Below are 16,003 nucleotides of genomic sequence, written 5' to 3'. Positions count from 1 at the left end.
ATCTAACCTGAAGAGCTTCCAAAATTTGAGATACATCGTTCCTTTTTCTTTTTTTTTTTTTCATATTTTGTGCAGTTGTTCTTAGTGCCAAATGTTCCTCTATTACAAATGCTTATATTTTTTCCCAGGTTCTAACATTAGAGTTTCTTCCTGTTCCATTTACATATGGAGTGCGGGAAGAATGCTTAATTGAATGCCTGTGTACGTGCAGTAATTATTCTAATCTTATCCTCTCCTGCCTTCCTTCTAAACTGCAACACTTCACTGTCCGCCACTCCCACCATACTATCCCTCCCCGCCCCAGCCTCCTCCTTACCCCCACCCAGTCGCCACTCCCATCATGCACTGGGTCTGCTGCTCGCAGTGTAGATTCAACTCTCTGAGACTGCAGACGTGTGTGCAAGTTGCGTTTTCGTGAGTGTGTGTGTGCATGTGTGTATGTGTGTCTACTGCTGACAAAGGCCTTAATGGCCGAAAGCTATGATTGTGTGAACCTTTTTTTATTGTGCCTATCACGACTCACCATGTGCGCTATATGGTGAGTAGCAACTTTCCTTCTTTGGTATTGTTAATTTGTGAAAAAGAAAGGTATAATTTGGTAATATACCCAGTTCTCAATTTTTGCTCAGCATTGTGTGGCAGGTGTCCAAATTCATTTTCCCATACCTCTTCTGAGCAGTCTGTTGTGTTATATTATAGGGGAAGTGGTGTAACAGGGTTTTAATATGAAACACCATAGTGTTTGGAGACTAATAATGCCATATGGTGGCAGCTTCAGCTATCACAATCATAATGTTTTTTTCCACCATTAGAGATAGCAGAGATCAGTAACTCATTCTTTATGGGCACACATTGTTTCCCAACCTCCAAAATTTTTGTGAGTTTAGATTCAGATATTTTTTCTGCTAGCTTATTTACAACTTAGCATACTGTTTATGCTTTATGATTTAGTAATAGAATTAAACCTACAAACGATAGTTTTAGTTACTGGAAATTGTTTACTCAAAGTCTAGTTTCGTTAGCTAGTTTCGAAAATGGCGTTGGGTGGGAATATGAAGCATGTTGTTCCATGTTACGGCCCCTCTTTTTAATGTCGCCATGCCAAGAACCAGGTTATGGCCTTATAAAATGAGAATATAACAGAAATGGCACCCTGAAGATGTGGTTCAAGCAATAATAGTTGTCAGGGATAAAACTAAAACTCTAAATGAAGCAGCAAAATGTTTCAATATACCAAAAGCTACACTCTTTAGAAAGGTGGCTAGAATTGATATAGATTAAAATACTTTAAAATATGAAAAATTAAGTAAAAAACCTGTTCTTCCCCAAGAAATTGAAAGTGATCTTGTTGAGTATTGACTGTTGATGGAAAAGAAGTTTTATAGACTCACTTGTAATGACGTGAGGTGAATGGCTAATCAGTTGACAGTAAGAAATCAAATCACCAATTTGTTCACTGATGATTTGGCTGGAAGGGCATGATTCATTCACTTCATGAACAGACACAAGAGTCAGCTTTCAGTAAGAAAGCGTGAACGAACATCACTATCTCATGCTACCAGCTTTAACTGAGAGAGTGTCATGAGGTTTTTTGATCTTCTGGAAACCGAATACTCTGAAGATTGTTAGTCTCCTGACCAGATCTTTAGTGTTGGCGACTCTGGTCTTAGTGCAGTGCAAACAAAAATTGCACATGTAACTGGCGTGAAGGAAAGCAAACAGATAGGAGCCCTCACTGCTGCAGAGGGGGGAAGTCTGGTGATGATCATTGCATGCCTGGGAGCAGGTGGTAACTTCATGGCTCTGATGATGATTTTTTTCACACCGGTTGGTCATGCACATTGATGAAAGGTGTGTCTCCAGGAGCTATTGGAAAATGTCATCCTTAAGGCTGGGTACAGACCTATCTATTCACTAAATGGTTTACCCACTTCATTACAACTGAGTACCCAATCTTGCTCACATTGGATGGCATTAGCCTCACAACAGGAATATAGAAGTCATAATAAAAGCAAAAGATAGTCATGTAAACATTGTCTGCTTGCCACGTCATACTACACACAGACTACAGCGTCTTGATAGGACTTTCATGAGCCCCCTGAAGACACACTACAATGAGCATATTCGACAGTCACTAAGAACTGTTAGTATGGACACCTATGAAATTGTGGACAAGTTCGGAAAGACATACCTCAGAGTCCAAAGTGGTGCATTAGCAGTCAATAGATTCAAATGCACCATCATTTATTTTCTAAACAGAGGTATTTTCACAGAAGCTGATTTCATTGCAGCTGAACATGAAGTAGAACAGTTTGCTAACAGTGGTGAAGCACTTTGTGATGGTGAAAATGATGACCTACAAACTTCTGGAATTGATTCGAGAGGCAATTTGAAGGAAGTCAAATGGAGGGGGGGGGGGGGGGGGGGAGAGCAGACAGCAGGTCCATCAACATCTGTAGGCTATGTCAAGGCACAACACATATCTCCAATCCCAAGTTCAAAAAAGAAAACATCAGGCAGACTTCGGAAAGCCCTTGCAGTTATTATTACAACCAATTTGCCCTATAAAAACTCTTTGAATTGTTCCACAGACAAGAAACAAATTGAACTGAACCTACAGAAAAAAGGCATAAATTCAGGTACCTCCCTCATATAGGCATAACAAAAGTCACCAAGACCAACCAGCAAAATGTCAAAAAGATCTACTAGAGAGAAGACTGTTGACTCCGGGAAATGAGGATTCTTCTCAACAACAAAAAGAAATGAGGATGAAAGTTGTAACAAGGAAGAGGAAATAGAACTATCTTCTGGTAGTTCAAATCTGATGGAATCTGTTGGGAAAGACATTCCTAAAAACGATGATCCAGACCTTGTGGTGAGTCATTTAAAAAGTCAAAATCTGGAGAGCTATGGGTTCAGTGTGCTATGTGTCAGGAGTGGGCCCATACGTTGTACAGAGGGTGTGAGACTGAAATGTTCATTTGCGACTTTTGTTCATGAAGAATTGTAAACTGTGAATCCTAATTGTTGTTTATAGCTCGTAAAAATAGTTTTACTACAAATGTATACTGTAATTTGTGATTTTTTTTCCATTTGACTTCAAAATTCAGTTTTATAATATCATTAATAAAAATATAACTAGCAGTGTTTATTTTATTATTTATTTTAACTCAGTTTCATATTACCACTCCATTTCAAATTGCTCATAATTTACAGAAAGTTTAAAAAAAATCTATTGTAATTATTTAACATGTTGATTTTTCATCTAAGTCATTATTGATCCTTTATAATCACACAGGTGACGTTTCTGACGGAACAGACACATTTTAAATTCAGTAACTTGCTTTAAACAAAAAAGAGTGTTCCCCTATTATATTATTATGCTATGGAAGTGCTGATTGAACACGTTGAAGATTGCATAAGCACTGTATTCATTGAATCTTATTGTGTAGAATATATCAACCATTAAAAGCATTTTCCCAAATGTTATACCAAAGACCAAGAGTACATATTTTTCTCTGATTTGCATAAATTCTTCAAACCAATAAATATAGTGTAATAGACACGTCCTAAAGTAGCCTATGTTCTTCCTAAGTGTCCAAACTACCTCCACACCAAATTTCATTAAAATCAGTTCAGCAGTTTAGTCTTAAAAGGTTAAAGGCAAACAAAGTTTCACATTAATACTATTAGTATGGAAGTGTGGGTGTGCATTTGTAAAAATTAAGTAGTAAGTTCCATGGGTAGTAAATCAGTGAATAATTGTATATGTCGTTTTACAGTTCGCATATATAAAATCTATTATATACATAAGCATGTGCAGAAGTAAACATTTCACAAAAATTCAATTTATACCTCTTTTGTTTCACACAGATGGTACTATAGATGCACCACCATCATTCAAGCCTTCTAAAAAGTACTCTGACATATCTGGATTACTGGTAAGTATGTATTTATTTTTGAAAAACAAGTACTATATCCAAAGGGCTTTGTTTTAGCTTTAAATAGATTTATGTTTGATAATTAAGTTAATTTCCTCTTTTTTTCTGTGTAAAAGTTGGCATTCTGATGAACCTCACTAAATTTGCTAAAGACCAAAGATAATTGAAAGTATTCGAGTCACTGGTTGGCAAATGTTACAGATTGCCTAGAAACATAAAATGAAAGTTAGATTAATGAAGACAATTCTAGACAGTATTGTAAGCATATCTTTTTGCCTATTCTGAAGAAAAATTTTTCTTCTTTCATGTTAACAAAGGCTGGAATACAGTTTACTTTACACTCACATGCAGGGTTAATTTCTTAATTGGTTTTGAGCCCATTTCACTTTCTTGGTTAGAAACATTATGTTAGACATTGCTTTCATGAAAGTACAAATAACAGCATTCATAACAACAACAACAAAAATGGTTTGTAAATTTATAATGCACAAAGAAAGAAAAAACGTTATCTACTCTTAATCTTTACATTACAACAACTTGTGATGCTGGAAAATAAAATGAAGAAAAAATTCCATCAGATGAATGTGTTTTTCACTTTGCAGTATGCTTAAGATAGAAAAACAAAGTAATTGCATCGGCTACGGAAGTGGAAGGTCGCCCAATAACTTCCCCGATTTTCTAAATTTTTGGTATTATGGTTGCAGTCAGTGAATCTTAATATTATTAGTAAGTGCACTTTAGTTCCACCCCTAGTTCCAGAAATGCTAATTACACTCATTGGCCTTTTTGTTTGGTCAACTTGGCAGCTGCCTGCTCCATATCTTTGAAACACAAGTACTAGGCTATCAAGAAACAGCTCAACTGTGGAAACTTTCTTCGTACCACTTGTTTAAGATGTTCCAACATCCCAGAATATATTTGGCAATAATGTGATGATCAGTTTTCTTCCTGGAGTGTTGAGAATTATTGTACTATAATAAGTTGGTGTTTTGTTGTCATTTTGGTTTGATATTCTGAATGATTCTCAGTTAAAGGATGACATCCAGTTAGTAACTTTATGTCTCTAAGTCCAGGAGCCTCGATCAAAGCAGAACTACTACCAGTCTTCGCATTTGCGTTGGGAATGATACTCTTTAGCCATTATTGGAGCAATGAAGGAGTATTGAATGGTGCACTTGTTCACTAGCGTAGTGGCACTTCAGGATGACTTGTGCGTTAGGTAGCAGTTCTAACATCTCTCGAGACAAAATTTTTACCTCTTCTCTGACAGTCATTGATCTAAAGGTGAAAAACTTACAGAATTAATACGTGTATTTCTCTTTTTCTGCCAAGATAATTTTTAGCTTTCTGTGAATACACAATTTTGCTGTCTAAAGTGTGGCAGTGTATAATTTGTTAAGTGGGTTTATTAAACATCTACTCCCTCTGTTACATTTCCACAATTTCATGGTAGTCTTGTAATGTAACTTCTCTGATTGTGGACTGCATATAGACAGTCTACTTTGAGGCAAAAATATGGAAATAGACTTTTGTCATGAGCTTATTCTTGTACGCTATAGATCTTAGGCACAAGGCATGCAGCATTCCGTTCAAATGGGTGGGTGCAGGCTGGCTGGATCAGGACAAAATGCCACAAGCTCCCTGACAAAAATGCTTGTAAAATGTTTTGCTACGAGCAGGGGGTAAGTCTGGTATTACACTGTCATATTTCTCTGACAAAGATTTGATCAAAGATATGATCAAGTATTCGTCACATTTGTTTGACAAAGATATTTGACGTGGCACTAGAAGGAGGTATTACACTGTGATCATATTTTTCATCAAATTTCAAGATGGCGAACAACATCTTATTATGCGCTGTAGTTGCTACCATCACACTTGCATTTTGTGTGTGCGTTTGGAAGAAAAGCAGCGGAATAAAAGGAAACATACTTGAATGAAGCCATAGGTATTATGTCGAGATAGTAAAAGCATTCAGCAAAATGTGTTACGTGAGCTGCTTGTGGAGGACATAACGTACTTACAAATGGATGAAAGTGTATTTCTATATTTGCTCAGTAAAGAGGCTTCTCATATTACAAAAGAGAATGTTCTTTTGAGAAATGCTGTATGTGCAGAAGACAGGCAAACTGTGACACTGGGATTTCTTGACACAGGAGAGAGCTACTCTAGTTTACAATACAGCACTCGAATGTCACATTGCCATGACCGCTACAGTCACAGGTTCGAATCCTGCCTCAGGCATGGATGTGTGTGATGTCCTTAGGTTAGTTAGGTCTAAGTAGTTCTAAGTTCTAGGGGAGTGATGACCTCAGAAGTTAAGTCCCATACTGCTCAGAGCCATTTGAACCATTTATCACATTGCACATTAACCAAAATAATTCCAGAAAGGTGTGAAGCGATATATAAAGCACTGAAGGGGCAATATGTGAATGTAAATAAATGTTTGGTATGCTATACGGCCGATAAGCACTATTTTTTATTTGAATAATTTAAGTAATGGAATTAGTGTTCCAACAACTACAAAATTAATAAAAAGTATGAAACAGATGAAGCGATTTTTAACTTGTGGCATGTAAAGTTCAAAAATAAACAAAATAGAATGGACAGCTAAGAAATAATTTTTTATTTTCTATTCTCTATTCTGGCTTGCTGAAAAGCTGCCTGAATGTTTCCAGATGTAGAGGTGGATGGCTGTAGCTGTGATTGTGGACATGAAGTCGCCTGCAGCATATTCCACTTGCCCGTCAACACAATTAATAGCATGCACTGTGCCTCTTGCTCACCCCCACTCTTGTCGAGGAAAGTTTATTAAAAAAATAAAACATAAAAAAATAAAGAGTTGAAGGAACACTCCAACTTTGAAGCCATATTTACAGACACACTACAGAGATGTCACATAGCTGTAGCCACACCAGCACTCCAAGCAGTTACATTTCACATTGCAGAGAACAGAAGACAAACGACTTTTATGATCAAATCTACGACAAGGCCCTAGATCTGATCATATTTATTTCATGACAGGCGACATTTGACAAAGTTCCCTGTTAGACCATCAAATTTCTTTGATATAATTATTTGACATATCACCTTTGACAAAGAGATATGACAGTGTAATGCCGGTCTAAGAAAGCAATCTAAATTATCCTTGCAGTTCCATCAGACAGGTGCTTTTAGCAGATGAAATGCAGTTTAAAAAATACGGGATGTCTATGTTTCTTCACATTACTTCCTTGAGTATGAGAGGTCTGGTGAATTGGTGGTTGTACAATATTCCATGAATAATGCCAGAGTCCACCATTGTTTGGAACCCTCTTTAAACATGATGACTGCTCGTACCAACTAAGATGAAAATCATTTTAGAATATACCATGATAGGGACGGACGTCGCAGCAAATTAAAACTCTAAATGTTACTTACAGATGAAATTTAGTTTTTATGTCATTATCAAAAAATAAGGAATAAAAAAGTGTCATTAACCGCTTGTGAACAGATGGTTCTGCACAGCTCTCTCTTTCTTTTCGTATTGTCCAGATGTTTTCATGGTTACAGAACAAGACCATGAATGGGCACATTAATTTGTTTGGTGTGTTTGCTAACCTTTGCTGTTATTAAAATTACATATGCATTTTTCTTTTTGTTGGCGAAAACATAGGGAGCAGTATATAGAAGTCCAACATAAATATAACCATGATAAGGTCAGGACACAAACAACAGAAGTCCATGTTTGTTAACCAACTGGTCAAAGTTAATAAGTAAGCTTATCGTTTTGGCAAAACTTGGTGCTTTGAGTTGTCATTTCAAATAATTGTGTGTGTTAGTATTAGGTCCAAGCACGTTATTGTGATAAATTATTTTAATAAAATGCCATTTTTTAATCAGCTAGCTGCAGCAGTGATGTTCACACTCATTTGTTGACATTTGTAGTTGTGGGCATTTATGTATGGCAGTTATGTATAAGAAGAAGGTTTAAGTTTGCCACTGCTGTTTTGAAAATTATTAAATTCGTTCCTTGTTTATCTGCACTGTCTAGATACACCATCAGTAAAACTAATAACCACCGTGGCGTATTTGTCCTGCATTTAAATTAATGTTTTAGTTGTTGTGTGCACCCTAAGTGTTGAAACTAGTGGAGACAAAAATTGAAATGAAATCTGCACTTTCAAAAAAACTCCCGATGACCTGCTACACCAGACAGTTGTCACCTTCCAAGTGCCTGGGAGAGATGTGGATGGAAACTGCCACACAGCTGGTCCGAAAATGATTCAGATCAGTGGCCTCTAGCACTTCATAACAGAAGGTATAAAACAGGTTTCCTCTAGTCTGTCCCACTGAGGTAGAGGTGCTGTTAGTACTGGTCCAGACAGTTAGTGATTTTCACTTTCCTTAAAGATTTAATAATCAGAAACTAGAGGAAAAATTTATATTGTTCTTAGTGCAACTACAAGGAGTGTGTTAATACACAACATGGTTTGCGTGTAGACTCAAAATCATCTTAATACTGATTAATAAATATGTTTATGGATTTTGTCACAGACTGCTCGGAAGTTGTGATTATCAGCACCTTAGTGACCCACTGAAAGTCCAGCAGAAATGTCTGACTAATTTATTTGAAGTGTGGCATCTCAAGCATGTGTTAGTTGTGAAGAGTGTAAAACACTGTGGGAAAAATAAAACAGCACATCACTTACTAAATCTGTTTAAAAACTCCACATAATGTGACGCAAAAATGCACGCATCATGAAAAATCTTTATTTTATGGTGGAAAAAAAATGTCCTTTTTGTTAAACTATTTTTGCTTGAAATTCATCTGTTGGTAACACCTAACTTTGCTCCAGTTGGTATCTCACTTTTTGTTTCCTGTAAGGTACAGTTGGGGCAAATGTGAGTTGTATATCCGTAGCACTGTGTTTCCGTGTCTTTTATGCTGTGTCGCAGACAGTACAGGTTTCCAGTTTAGCGTAATGAAAAGGCGCGGGGTCTCACAAAATGTAAAAGAAAAAAATGGTTAATTGGTAGTTTACTTAACAAAACACAGTCTTATTTGGCAAATACCACTCGAATCATACACTGATTATGAATTTTAAAAATAGACATACATTGTGACAATTGTGTTTCTGATGATACACAGAGAAAGAGTTGTTCTGTGATGTTAGACAGAGGAAAGCTGAAGAGCTTTGGCACTTTATTTTGATTTTCTTTGTGCAGACAGTGTTCTTACATCTCATACTATTGTGAGGGCAATAGCCTGCGTTTTAGGAGTTAAGTCGTCTTCTTCTTCTTCTTCTTCTTCTTCTTCTTCTTCAGAATGTCGTTCCTCTTGACCACTTAACAAATGCTGTGCAGCTCTTTGTTTGAAGTCAAGATTCTACAGGTAACTATTTTTTTTCTAATCATTCGTAATTCAATCAATCCTGTACTGAATCCAGCCATTTGCAATTCCCAGATGTATGAAGTGAAAAATAGTTGTAAAAATTATTTTCTGGTTTTGGTACTGATGCTGTAATAACTCATTGTATGGTCAATCAGGTGTATGCCACCCATATTTTTGATGTAGTAGTCGATTACTATTAGCTGAGGAACCTGAATCTGTCTTTGATCCATAGGCTTCTACATCTACGTGGATACTCTGCAAATCACAGTTAAGTGCCTGGCAGAGGGTTCATCGAACCTCCTTCACAATTCTCGATTATTCCAGCCTCGTATAGCGCGCAGAAAGAATGAACACCTATATCTTTCCGTATGAGCTCTGATTTCCTTTATTTTATCTTGGTGATCGTTCCTCCCTATGTAGGTCACTGTCAACAAAATATTTTTGCATTCAGAGGAGAAAGTTGGTGATCGGAATTTCGTGAGAAGATTCTGTCGCAACGAAAAATGCCTTTCTTTTAATGATGTCCAGCCCAAATCTTGTATCATTTCTATGACATTCTCTTCCATATTTCATGATAATACAAAACGTGCTACCTTTCTTTGAATTTTTTTGATGTACTCCATCAGTCCTATCTGGTAAGAATCTCACACCACGCAGCAGTATTCCAAAAGAAGACGGACAAGCGTAGTGTAGGCAGTCTCCTTAGTAGACCTGTTACATTTTCTAAGTGTCCTGCCAATAAAACACAGTCTTTGGTTAGCCTTCCCCACAACACTTTCTATGTGTTCCTTCTAATTTAAGTGGTTCGTAATTGTAATACCTAGGTATTTAGTTGAATTTACGGCTTTTAGATTAGACTGATTTATCATGTAACTGAAGTTTAACGAGTTCCTTTTAGCACTCATGTGGATGACCTCACACTTATCGTTATTTAGGGTCAACTGCCACTTTTCGCACCATTCAGATATTTTTTCTAAATTGTTTTGCAGTATGTTTTGGTCTTCTGATAACTTTATTAGTCAATAAACAACAGTGTCATCTGCAAACAACCGAAGATGACTCCTCAGATAGTCTCCAAAATCATTAATATAGATAAGGAACAGCAAAGGGCCTATAACACTACCTTGGGGAACGCCAGAAATCATTTCTGTTTTACTCGATGACTTTCCGTAAATTAATACGAACTGTGACCTCTCTGACAGGAAATCACAAATCCAGTCACATAACTGAGACGATATTCCATAAGCATGCAATTTTACTACAAGCCGCTTGTGTGGTACAGTATCAAAAGCCTCCCGGAAATCCAGAAATACGGAATCGATCTGAAATCCCTTGTCAATAAAGCACTCAACAGTTCATGTGAATAAAGAGGTAGTTGTGTTTCACAGGAACAATGTTTTCTAAACCCATGTTGATTGTGTGTCAGTAGACCGTTTTCTTTGAGGTAATTCATAATGTTCAAACACAATAAATGTTCTAAAATCTGCTGCAAATCGACGTTAACGATATGGGCCTGTAATTTAGTGGATTACTCTACTACCTTTCTTGAATATTGGTGTGACCTGTGCAACTTTCCAGTCTTTGGGTAAGGATCTTTCGTCGAGCGAATGGTTGTACATGATTGTTAAGTATGGAGTTAATGCATCAGCATACTCCGAAAGGAATCTAATTGGTATACAGTCTGGACCAGAAGACTTGCTTTTATTAAGTGATTTAAATTGCTTCACTATTCTTCCCAATCTTGGGCAGTGCAGTTATGGCTACCTTTTTGTCACAATATTTTACATTAGAAATTAGTTTGTCTTCTCTCACTGTCTGGTCAACAGACCCGTGTCTGTAATTTGCAAGAATCTTGGCTGCTATCAGATGGACTGCTTTGGGTATTCTTGACCTCATTATTGTTCCTGAAAATGATCATATTGACATACTACCTACTTTGCTTACAAAAAATAATAATACTGCATCAGATAATGTCATTTGGCAATAATCACAACAGGGTGGCACTAAGTCCCAGGATTCTTTTCAGTGGACTTTACACTTTTGTAACAATAGATAAAGAAACATGCAGTGCTACCAAAACTTATTACACTGCAAAGCCATGTAAACAACACTTACGGATATTGTCTACCAAAGGTACATATTTTCATGAAATAAGTTTTGAAAAATACACAATAACAAAAGAATACTCATGTGCAATAGTAGCATGTAGTCAACAAAGCTGCTACTTAGTGCCAAGTGATTGTAGTGACCGTCCCTCCCACCAGAAGGCTGCACCACACTGTCCATTCCAAAATACTACAGGTATTATCATGGAAAATGCAGAATCTTTGATAGCAGGAAAGAAAACTCTATGCACATTAGAATGTACATCAGGTCACAGGATGGTAATACATACACGAGGCTGTTGACATTCCATGTGAAATCTCCCTTCTCTTTTTAATTTTTGTCTAACATTTAAAGTTTCTGTTCGGCATAACATAAATTTCAGGCGTGATATGCCAACTGAATGTAACACTGTCATTTTCATAAATAATCACTTCACTAGATGTTAATACTAAGTCATCTGTACTAATGAAAATATTATACACATCGTGTAAATTGTCACCAAAAGTTGATAGACAACAAAAAACCACTCAGTCATTTTGAAATTGTTGATAAAAATCTATCAAATACATGTTCCACCAGTTTAAGTGCATTAATATCAAATAATCTGTACCAAACACTTGGATTACCTACAACATCTGACAAAAGAGGTGTTTCACTAGTTAACATCTTTTCATACCTTTATTTTGAAGAAACTGCTATTACACTCCTCTAGAGTTGACGAACTGGCACAGGAAACTTGTACCTTACATAAACCTGAACTTTGTTTTATAATAGTCAGACCAATACTCATGCCTAAAGTTTGTTTTGGATTAATATTTAACTCAACAAGACCTGCAGTTAACAGATTTAGGACTAAATTAGACCATGCAAATACACCAAAGCTTAACTCCATTGTTTTTTTACACTGGCAGACTGTAATTTAGATATTTCATTATTTATTTCTATGCCCTCTTTGTGGGAGTCAATTTATGTTCTAATTTGGGCATTAGCTACATTTAACTCTATATTTATTTCCAAAAATGCCTTCTAAAATCTAACACCTTGATCATCAGTATTTGAATGTGTTGGGTCTCCTTTTAATACAGCCTTACCTGCATCTAATTTAGTAGCTAGCCTATTTAAATATTTGGCAAAGGTTTTGAATATATCTTTTAAACATGACTACATACTCGTGGTCAAACTGGCGTACATCTAAATCAATATTCAGTTTGAAATTAATGTTCCTTTACTGGTGACTGTCACACCAGTAGGAGTAACTCGATTAGAAACAATCCTATAAACAAAAATACACTTTTAACTACCCACAACACACAACCACCACAAGCAAAAGAAATATAGCACACAACACGGCTCATGAAAGTTGGTTTTGTGTCTCAGTCCGTAGCTGTGCTGACACAGTGCCGGATCACTGTACTCTGTGAACTGGGTGGTTATTGGTTGACGAGCAGCAGGCGTCACTACAGCCGGCTGCTGTGATGTAGCTTTAGACCTGATAAAACAGTCTGAGTCCTTTATAGTTTTGGCCACTGATTCTTCAAACTCGTGGAATTCAATTCTTCCTCAACATAATTTTTGTTGAGTGCTTTAATTGTTATCTATTAACATATTAATTCTTTTAAAGTTCATCAGTCCCTCTAGGATTTAATTACTGAACCACTTCATCATAATAGTGTTGAACACATTGCTAAGGGCGACAGCAATGTTCGTCAAAAATTCTTCTCTTAAAAAATGTCACTTTCTTCTAAATTAATCTTTAATATAACAGTGGAACATCCGGGTTGGAATAATGACAATATTATGAAAAGGATAGTCACTATTCAGCATATAGCAGAGATGCTGACTCGCAGTTAGGCACAACAAAAAAGACTGTCAGCAAGTAAACTTTCAGCCAAGAAGACCATCACCGGAAACACACACACACACACACACACACACACACACACACACACACACACACACACACACACACGTGACCACAGTCTCTGTGATCATATGGTAAGTAGCAACTATCCTTTCAGAATATAGCCTTTAATATAATCTTCTTTTTCCATTTTCATTTATTCTCTAATGGTAACAGTCTGAAGAAGAAGACGGGCAACCCTGAGAAGCACTGAGTTGGTATTGTGGAAATCAATGCAAAACCAGTTTGTGGCACTACATGCAAATGATTGGTATTTCCACAGTTAGTTTGACGATGAACATTTATTGCTGCCTCATCGGAGAGACTTATAGTTCCAAGTAAGACAAAAAGAATTGTTCTTGATCAGAGATGAGTACAAATTCTAAGTCCAAAGAAACATTGGCGATGATAACTGATGCACAATTACTCTGTAGCACTGGGTCCCAGGAGGGGTGCTGGTCACGGATGGACATCATTGTGGAGTGATGTGATGTGGTGCAGAGTTTGCTGAAGCTGCAACAGATAGGACACCATAGGTGAGTGCCCCAGAATGGAGATGCGACTCCAACTGCCTGCTGGAGGTTGTACCACGGCTAAAGTATACCGCATCAGAGGAATACCCATGGGCTCTTGATGACCGCTTGAGCCACAGAGACAAGATACGATTGCAGCACTACGATTGTTGTTGTGTCCACTGTCTGTGAATGATGGTAATATTTCCTGGTGGTGCCTGCTAGCATTGAGCCTCAATCCAAATGTGCGTGTACGGACGAGATGCATAAACTGTCTCTGAAGGAGGAATGCCTGCGGGCAACCCGCAGGGCACAGACATCGTGCCAGAAACAGGTGTGGCCGAGAATGTAGGGGCCCAGCACCGCTTGTACTACACAGCAGGTACTGCAACACATACTAAACAGCCATTATCATCCCACTTTGAAGACCTGTGGTGTCCATTTATATCAGTCTGAATGTGCAAACAATAACAAAATCCTACAAACTGTTTGTGCAACTCCAATAACTAAAAAAATATGCTTCAGCTGTCGCAATCGTCATTTATTGACTATGTAGACATTGGGTAACATTGTCGCTGTGAAATGTTGCATCACACTTGCTGCATTTATAACCTTTTACATTAGCTACCACATCAGCTCCCCAACCATCAGACTTTTCTTTTCTACAGTTGCCACAAAGGATATATTCTTCCATAAAAGGAATACCAAAACAAGTTTGTCCCCTGTTGCAGAGTTGCCTGATTCTTGTTTCAGGCTGTACTCCATACCAGCAGTGCAAACTTTTCACAAGCTCTTTAATACAGCTTAAATCTAGAAGAATAATACCTAATTATGAAAACAGCAATAAATTGTTATAACTGCGACCATCTATTTCCCTTGCTTTAGAAACATATTATATGCTAATAGAGTGCAGTTTAACAAGGAATATATTTTCATAGGCAATCATAGCCAGATATGTTGTGCCTGAGTTGACAGTTTCTTAAAGTGTTTGATGGAGAGGGCTAACAGATACTAGGCATGCCTCTACATAATTTTGACTCCATAGTCAGAGTTTATGAACATCTTTGTTCATTGTAAAACAGGCACCTTAGAAATTTTGTTGGTGTTAGTGAAGCTGCCAGCTTGAGGCACACCCATGGCACTTGGCCCCTGGGGCAGCACTTGGCTGGAGGGTTCTCCACTGGTGGCTGCAGCAGCTGTGGACAAGGTAGTTCAGGGCCCCACTGAGGGTGCAGCTGGTTCTGATTGCAGAAGCGAGAAACTGTGCTGGCTACCACCCTTACCAGTGCCCACCCAGACTGTCGAACAAAGTGTGCACCCAGACATCATCACCCGGAACATAACTCAAAAGATATAAACGCATCGCATGGCAGAGTAGATGAAGCAGTGCCCAAGGCTGACTGCCATGGAGGATATCTGCTCATGGGATGATTGTGTAGGTGCTGAAAAGCAGAGGCAATGCTGAGTATGCTGACAAATCCATCAAGCGCTTCTGTAACTGAGTCTTAAATGTGTGGACCATACGCTCTGCCTCCCCATTCAACTGTGGGTAAAACGGAGTGGAGGTAAGGTGGGTAATAGCAATGCTAGTGTTGAGAGTCTGAAACAATGCTGAAATTAATTGTAGGCCATTATCAGAGACGATCATCCAGGGGAAGTTCTTCGATTGTGGAATCCTGGGTGAGAGCCCACACAGTGATTTTTGTTGTGGCGCAGTGCACGCGCAAAATATATGGATAGTTGGACATTGCATCAACTACACTGAAGTACCAAAGAGAATAGTGTAGACATGCATATTCAAATACAGAGATATCTAAACAGGCAGAATGCAGCACCGCGGTTGGCAATGCCTGTATGAGATAACATGTGTCTGGCACAGTTGTTAGATTGGTTACTGCTGCTGCAATGACAGGTTATCAATATTTTTGTGAGTTTGAACATGGTGTTACTCTCAGTGCACAGGCAATGGGGCACAGCATCTCCGAGGTAGTGATGAAGTGGATATTTTCCCATACAACCATTTCACGAGTGTATCATGAATATCAGGAATCTGGTAAAACATCAAATCTCCGACATTGCTGTGGCTGGAAAAAGATCCTGCAAGAACGGAACCAATGACAACTGAAGAGAACCGTTCAATGTGAGAGAAGTGCAACCCTTCCGTAGATTG

At 37.8% G+C, this 16,003-nt stretch overlaps 1 protein-coding gene across 1 annotated transcript in view; it reads left to right on the top strand.

Moving 5' to 3' along the window:
- The window catches only part of LOC126483923 (INO80 complex subunit C), a 66,661-nt gene that overhangs the window by 30,672 nt on the left and 19,986 nt on the right, over positions 1–16,003 (top strand). The window contains exon 4 of the mRNA XM_050107198.1: positions 3,874–3,941. Coding sequence (XP_049963155.1) covers positions 3,874–3,941 — 68 coding nt within the window. The remainder of the gene's footprint in view (positions 1–3,873; positions 3,942–16,003) is intronic.

This window comes from Schistocerca serialis, chromosome 6 (genome assembly GCF_023864345.2).
Source record: "Schistocerca serialis cubense isolate TAMUIC-IGC-003099 chromosome 6, iqSchSeri2.2, whole genome shotgun sequence".
Taxonomy (NCBI): Eukaryota; Metazoa; Arthropoda; class Insecta; order Orthoptera; family Acrididae; genus Schistocerca; species Schistocerca serialis.
The sequence above is the reverse complement of the archived record's forward strand: the minus strand, read 5'-3'. Positions and strand labels throughout refer to the sequence as shown.